Source organism: Oncorhynchus gorbuscha, linkage group LG11 (assembly GCF_021184085.1).
Source record: "Oncorhynchus gorbuscha isolate QuinsamMale2020 ecotype Even-year linkage group LG11, OgorEven_v1.0, whole genome shotgun sequence".
NCBI classification, from domain to species: domain Eukaryota; kingdom Metazoa; phylum Chordata; class Actinopteri; order Salmoniformes; family Salmonidae; genus Oncorhynchus; species Oncorhynchus gorbuscha.
Genome location: NC_060183.1, coordinates 14,096,085 through 14,103,655, shown reverse-complemented (window position 1 = coordinate 14,103,655; position 7,571 = coordinate 14,096,085). Strand labels below are relative to the sequence as shown.

Genomic DNA, 7,571 nt, shown 5'->3' with positions numbered 1-7,571 from the left:
TGGTTTGAGCAAGGTGCTGTGCAGAACCACTGATCTACAAATCATCCTGCATTCTAAAGAACTACCCAGTAAGAAAAAATCCTCACGTACAAGGATTAGCAAAACACCTTGCTCATTCAGCTGAATGTAAATCGGTGAAGTCAACCAACAAGCCAAGGGCCTATAAAGCCCCATCAAACTGGCGGTCAAACAGGGAAATGGTTCCAATCCTTTTTCCACCATTCGTTTTTTTTCCCAAAGGGGATTTTAGAAACGCCTAGAATAAGGGCTGTGTTTCATGTAGGCTTACTCTCGTTTTGATAACCATGCAAATCTCTTTTGGACAAGGTTGACTTTTATCAATATATTCATCTCTGATTTGAAAGTGCTAATTAACATCAAAGTAGACATGCAAGACTATAAATCCCTGCAAGGTCCTTCATGTCATCTCTCGCTGACACCTGTGCTGACACCTTTGCTAACAGGTATTATGTCAATTCAGAACTTGCCCAAGACAGTTCATAATTGTTAATTTAAAGAAATGTTGCCAATTTATTGATTACAACATTTAGCTAACTTTAGATAGTTAATCCAGAGATTCTTAATTTTGCCGAGATTTGGCAGCCTCGTCCAAATCATCATGGCATTCGTAGTTCTTTATGATAGCCACATTAACAGCTAATCAGCATTTCATTTGATGAAATACAGGCAAATATATTGATAATAGTCACCTTGATAAAAGGAATTTTAAGTGTTTCTAAAATCCCATAGAAGAATGAAGGGTAGAAAACGATTGGAACCATGTCACTGTATGACCGCTAGGTTATATGGATATTTTTACTGTGGTGATGAATTGTCTGCCAACACAGCGGGTGAAAGGGAGGGAGAGCAGCTTTGCAGGGAATTAGGATTTACTCTGTATTAGTGTAGAGGAGGAGGGAGGGAGAGAAAGAAAAACGCCCGAAAGACCGGGAGTACGGAATATGTAACATAAAACGCAAGAAGGAAATAAATGGATTCGGGGCTTGCTGAGCGTACCATAGAGGAGGGAAGAGAGACGAGGTAGAAAGAAAGGAGAAGACTGTCTGAAACAGCAACAGACAGATGTTCCAGAAAGCTGGCGAAGAGATACGGATAAGAAAAGGGGGGAGAGGGGGAGTGCCGAGGTGTGTAGAGAACATTGTCTGGCTGACAGACGATTTGAGAAACAACTGCAACAAAAAGTCCGGATGGGAGTCTATACTGACGCATATGCACGCATACACACCCACAACACACACATGGATAGACTGCGACCGACCAGTGACTCCGGTCGACTACTGCCGGTGGTACCCAAAGGTGAGTGTTGAGTAGAATTGCGTTTTTTATTTTATTTTTAAGTTTGGTGTGTGAAGATAGACACTACGCTGTGTTGGACTGAGCCACACACCTACCTAAACATACTATTGAGCACTGAGCATTACACCACGGATATTGCTTCATTTGATATGAACACTAGCATGGCACCAGTGTGTACAGCGCGCCACAGGAGAGGGGATTACTATACGACCTGACACAGCTGCTGTTGCTATGTACCTTACACTTCTATATCAGTACATTATAAACTGGGTGGTTCGAGCCCTGCTGACAGGCGTGGTATATTGCACGGGAATGACTAAACGTTTATTTGTTTTACCGCTAAATTAGGTTGGTAACCAGTGACACCTCGGGGGTTTGTGGTATTTTGCCGATATACCACGGCTAAGAGCTGTTGCACAACGAAAAGCGAAGTGACCCGTAGCCGTGACCTTATGCCTTATGCCTTATGCCACAACCCTCGTGCCTTATATCTTAAGTATACACTGACATGGTCACTTAGGTTTACACTACTCGGCAGGGTACGTGTTGTATGTGTCACAGGCTGGGATCTGATCCCGTGTCCCCAATGGGAGAAACCAACGTCTTGACCGTTAAACCAAGAGGTAATTCCCTCATGGGCTGAAGGTGAAACTGACTTGGTTCGCGGACAGGGGTACCTCATCACGAGGCGACTCATCTCTGCTTGTGGTGTCTATAGCGCTGTCATGTATATGTGGAACAATGTTATTAATTTCAAATCGGTACTTGAAGTGGGATGAAAACGATGCCAGAGCTCACCATAATTTCACTGTACCAGGGTTCATATTGAAGGGTCTTGACCCCAGGTCTCCCAGCCCAAACGTATTAACCAATGCTGTACTATGGTTATAGGGAGATCGTAACAAGCGAACTGGTATAGGAAGTATTCATATTCAATCATCTCTCTCTCTCATCCTCTCAGACCCTCTCACTAATGCATTAGATGCCATTGTGGTCAGTACTGATCTCATCGAGGATGAACTCCGACCTCACCTGGAAACAGTACTTACTGTCATACAGGAAAAACGTGAGTCACACACACACATCTCTGACCACAGCAAAGAGGACACTACCAGCCAACGAAACTAAAAATTACACAAAAAGATGGCCTTTCCTTCAAGGGAGAACTTCGATTTTGTCTATTCTCAAAAAGTATATTATGTACAGTAGCCAAGCTATTGTTGACCCCAGGTCTCCCAGCCCACAGCCAGGGGGGGGGGGTTCCATTAGTTACCACAGCCACAAAGTCCAAATATCGTAGAATTTCATGAACACCAAAATTAGCTTTTTGGTCTTATTTTAGGTTAGGGTTAGCAGTGTGTTTTTCAGTTTAGGGTTAAGGTTAGGTTTAAAATCACATTTTAAGAAGATACATTTGTGGTAACAAGTGAGGATCAAGAGAGAGAACGAAGGAAGGGGTTGAGAGCGGGAGAGTTGGATGCGTGACCAATTGGACAAACAGTCGCTAAGCCGTTTGTGTCTGAGGGAGAGAGAGGGGAGGGAGGGAGGGAGGGAGGGAGAAATGGGAGGGAGAGGCGAAAAGGTCACAGGGTTGATTAACCTGCCTGGATTAAACTCACACACACGTAAACAAACCATAGACAATGTACATAAACTCAGCGAAAAAAAGAAAGGTCCTCTCACTGTCAACTGCAGATTTTTTTCAGCAAACTTAACATGTGTAAATATTTGTATGAACTTAACAGAAATTGGATATTGTGTCCCTGAACAAAGGTGGGGTCAAAAGTAACAGTCCGTATCTGGTGTGGCCACCAGCTGCATTAAGTACAGCAGTGCATCTCCTGACCGTTCCAGAAGTGCATGTTCATTAATTGTTTATGGTTCATTGAACAAGCATGGGAAACAGTGTTTAAACCCTTTACAATGAAGATCTGTGAAGTTATTTGGATTTTTACAAATTATCTTTGAAAGACGGTCCTAAAAAGGGGATGTTTCTTTTTTTTGCTTTACATGGCACACACATTATTCATGAAACAGTTTAGCTTCTGTCCCTCTCCTCTACCTGGGCTCGAACCAGGGACCCTCTGCACACATCGACAACAGCCACCCTCGAAGCATCCTTACACATCGCTCCACGAAAGCATCGACCCTTGCAGAGCAAGGGGAACAACTACTTCAAGGTCTCAGAGCGAGTGACGTCACCGATTGAAACGCTATTAGCGCGAACCCCGCTAACTAGCTAGCCATTTCACATCGGTTACACTCACACAGTCACGCACACACAGTATTCACATGCATGCCTGGATGGCTTGTAGGTAAATGGAGGGAGAATACAGTAAAGAGTGTATATTGCGCTTGTTAATATGATGCTGTGTATTTAATCTCTCTTTGTGTGTGTGGTGTGTAGAGCGTGGGGCTGCGGAACAGGTGGCAGTGAGTGGTGTATTACCTACTCTGGCTCAAGCCCTTAGGAGGAGAGGACCGCTTACTTTAATGACTGCTAAACTGGTGTCAGAACTGGCCAGAGAAAGTAAGTCTCTCTCTCTCTCTCTCTGCCTCTCTCTCTCTCTCTGCCTCTCATGGTTGTCATTCACTGCTTCTTTCTCCATCAGCGGTGATCAGGGAGAGGTGTGGGGAGGCAGGGGTGTCATCTGCTCTGTTGTCTGTGCTGGTCTCCAGGGATCAGGAGCTGCTGATACACGCTGGCCGCGCTATCGCTCGTATCTGCTACGAGAGCCGTGAGTCATCGCTAACCTCTGACCCCTAACCCTCGACCACAGCCTTATATCTAATGCTTCAAGTCTAAGCCCTTAACCTAACCTTTCTTACACATATTTCTCTCTCTCTCAGGGTGTCAACAGGAGCAGTTGTTGCGTTTGGGGGCGGTCCCTAGGCTGGTTGGAATCCTGCTGGGTTTTAAAAGCAACAAGGCTCTGGAGGGTGTGTGTCTTGTGGCCCTGTGTAACCTAGGTGACATGGGAGAGGGAGGGGAGGATGGAGGTATATCGTGGGAGAGAGGCTTGTCACTATGTCCCGAGGAGTCTGTGTTTCGTGGCGTGACTTGTCACTCCTGCGGCTTTGGCTCCATGGTTACAGTCGTCAGACTGACCCAGTGGTCGCCCGGGCAACACACCGTCAGCATCGAGGTGTTATCCCGTTACTCCATCGGGTTCTGGACAATGCATAACAACCGCCGGACAGTGCGACGTTCACCACTCTCTCACCTGGGAACGTGTCCTAGGTTCTACAAAGCCATCAAGTACTCCGTTCAGAACATTCCCAACAGTAGGAGCCTCAAGTCACTGATCTTCCACATCTTCCTTTGAGGATGGACTACAAACATGGCAGCATATTATGGACTACAAACATGGCAGCATATTATGGACTACAAACATGGTAGCATATTATGGTTTACAAACAACGCACCATATTATGAAATAAAAACATTTTTAATTGACTATGAATATGGTATTCTATCAATGACAAACAGGAGAACTCATTCACACCTTAGAGAGGAACGGACTACAAACATGGCATTTTATGGACTACAAACAGGTTGACTCTGAAAGTCACTACAGATACATCAGGACTGCAGACAGAAACCGAGATGACTGTGGGTGTTGGGGATCTGGATGTACCTTACCCAATTAGAAATAAATCGGAGTTCAATTTCTTTTTAAAATTGACGTTAAAGGTTCAAATCTATTTCTTTATTTTGTTTTTAAGAAATTCTAAAATAGTTTGACAACCCTGCTTTGTACGCTTTTAAATGATATCAAACTCAACTGTTTACCTTTTTCAGTCAGTGATGAAGACATGTGTCATGGTATGGTGGGGTATGCAAATGGTCAACTTTGAGAACCTTTATCTTTTGAAGGTTTTGGCATTCAGGTCCAAAATGTCCCTTTTTGTTGCTTAATCAAAAGTGATGCTGTCAAAAAGTGATTAAATTCAAATTGATTTACCCACACACACACACACACACACACTACTAGGTCCGTATAGCGGCCGATAGGTTTGTTCACAACATTCGTTATACACAATACAATCTTAGACTGAACTTCTTACTGTGTAGCTCTTTCTCTCTATCTCTGGGTTTTGTATCATAGACAATGTTTAAAATGTCAGAACAGTAGTTTTCTCATAAAAAATGTAATATGCAAGAACCGGTGACACTTGTAATTTCTGCTGTGCCATATAAAACCATGTTTTTGACCATTTGTTAGCCAATTTTACTACTCCACCAGTATTTCATCCTCATTCTGCATAATTTTAACCTGTTGACAGTTAACATTAAGTGGATGGCCATATAAAACACATGTTCATGAAGGCCATGAACAGTACCTAGTAATGCCTTATACTGTTAGAAAGCTCAGATTGTGCTTTTAATTTTTTTATCAGGTATTCATTACTTTTGATTTTATGCATTTAAAAACACGGAAATTGTTCCAATGGTTTTTCCGCCATTCATTTTTCACATTGTGAATAAATAAAGTATAATTAATTGTGTGTTTGGTGTAGGTGTTCCTTGGCATGACGTTTTAATAGCCGTGTAATTCTCTCTCGGACAAGGTGAGTTTTATCAATAAATTCGTCTCAATTTACTCTAAAAAATTCGCAATGCTAATTATTGATGAACGTTACCTTGTCAGAGAGATTTGCGTGGTTATCGAAACGTTATGCCAGAGTATTCCTACACGAAACCGAGACATTTGAAGTAGTTATAACATCCCAGATGGAACAATTGGAACAATTTCCGGGTTTTATGACTCATACTGTGACACTCAACAGTAAATAGTATGAACAATAGTAAGTTGTAGATTTAATTTTCACATTTCATATGCTATGAACAAACTTATTTAAAAATGACAAAATAGGGCTTAACAGGTTTTTAGATAATCTACATATTCTCACAATTTTACAACTAACATGCTGTAAGATTTCAGCTGAATTATTACTGTAAGAATGTTTATATTTAATGGTCAGGGAACATCTAACTCATTTCCTGGTGCAATAATCAAATTCGTTGTCTCTCCCCTTGGGGTTTCCACTAGATAGTACAGCCACAAAGCCAGAATTGGCTATATCGTAAAAATATTAATGAAGACAAAAATGTGCTTTTTTTGTCATAATTTAAGGTTAGGGGTGTAGTTACGGTTTAAAGTCACCTTTTACCTTTTAAGAAGAGAAATTGTAGATAGGCGGGGATTTCGACTTTGTGGCTGTGGTAACTAGAGACGGCCCTCCCTGTGAACATACCTCAGCTGTCATCTAACATAATGTTTATCCCTCGTGATGAACACAGTGGTTTCAAATCTTTAAATTGGCAGACAAGTTTTGTTTGAATTCAATTAGATATAAATAGATGTGTGTTTGTCGTAGAATGATGAGACTAGTATAGGGTCACCTTTGCAGCGCTATACGGCTTTTGTACCTGTGATATTTGCATATTTCCGTTGGGAAACGCCAACTGTGAAGTGCGCGTTTTCAATAACTCAATTCGCCTTTGCACTCCTAAACAAAGGGTAAAGTCTACAAAACTTAGTTCACTCTGTTCGTAGCATATTTTAGTTTTGGGAACAGAAAACTGTATTGAGATCACATTTTTCGTCGATTAGTAAATTTGCCAAACGGATGTTACACATTTATACATCCGGTGACATTTCAGTCTCATTGTTTTATCTGGGTGTGTCGAATGTGCTCTGCTGTTAGATTAGAGGATTTTGAATGAGATGTGTTTTTTTAACTACCGTTTCTTACATTTACATTTACATTTAAGTCATTTAGCAGACGCTCTTATCCAGAGCGACTTACAAATTTCTTGCCATGAAACTACCCTACATTGAGCTACCATACCGCTAGATTTTGGATGAGTCTGAGTCGTATTTCACTTTTAGTTTCCCACAAATAATTGTAAAATGTATTTATAAAACTGACAATTGTTTAGTTTTTAAATTAAATAATGATGATAACATTTTATTTCTTTTTCTTTTTATTTCACCTTTATTTAACCAGGTAGGCCAGTTGAGAACAATTTCTCATTTACAACTGCGACCTGACCAAGATAAAGCAGAGCAGTGCGACAAAAACAACACAAGTTACACATGGGGTAGACAAATGTACACTGGAGTGATAGATGCGGCAGGGTAGCCTAGTGGTTAGAGCATTGGACTAGTAACTGAAAGGTTCAAATCCCTGAGCTGACAAGGTACAAAATCTGTCGTTCTGCCCCTGAACAGGCAGTTAACCCACTG

The 7,571-nt window shown here is 41.6% G+C and overlaps 1 protein-coding gene across 2 annotated transcripts; it reads left to right on the top strand.

Annotated features, from left to right (window-relative positions):
• si:dkey-21e13.3 (uncharacterized protein LOC100150043 homolog) lies at positions 1–7,239 on the top strand. 2 transcript variants are annotated; one of them, XM_046368583.1, is made up of 5 exons: positions 4–1,317; positions 2,279–2,383; positions 3,725–3,847; positions 3,930–4,055; positions 4,168–7,238. In XM_046368583.1, the coding sequence occupies exons 1-5, from the start codon at positions 1,209–1,211 to the stop codon at positions 4,641–4,643; spliced, it is 939 nt and encodes a 312-aa protein (XP_046224539.1). In that variant the 5' UTR covers positions 4–1,208; the 3' UTR covers positions 4,644–7,238. The 2 variants fall into 2 exon arrangements, with proteins under 2 accessions (XP_046224540.1, XP_046224539.1); XM_046368584.1 differs by lacking the exon at positions 2,279–2,383 and having other exon boundaries at positions 1–1,317; positions 4,168–7,239.
• The last annotated feature ends 332 nt before the right edge of the window (positions 7,240–7,571 follow it).

Bases quoted from the DNA above. Each gene is read 5' to 3' on its own strand.
- si:dkey-21e13.3 (XM_046368583.1), top strand. From the start codon at position 1,209: ATGGGAGTCTATACTGACGCATATGCACGCATACACACCCACAACACA. The intron at 1,318-2,278 runs GTGAGTGTTGAG...TCATCCTCTCAG, and splicing joins ACTGCCGGTGGTACCCAAAG to ACCCTCTCACTAATGCATTA. The intron at 3,848-3,929 runs GTAAGTCTCTCT...TTTCTCCATCAG, and splicing joins GTCAGAACTGGCCAGAGAAA to CGGTGATCAGGGAGAGGTGT.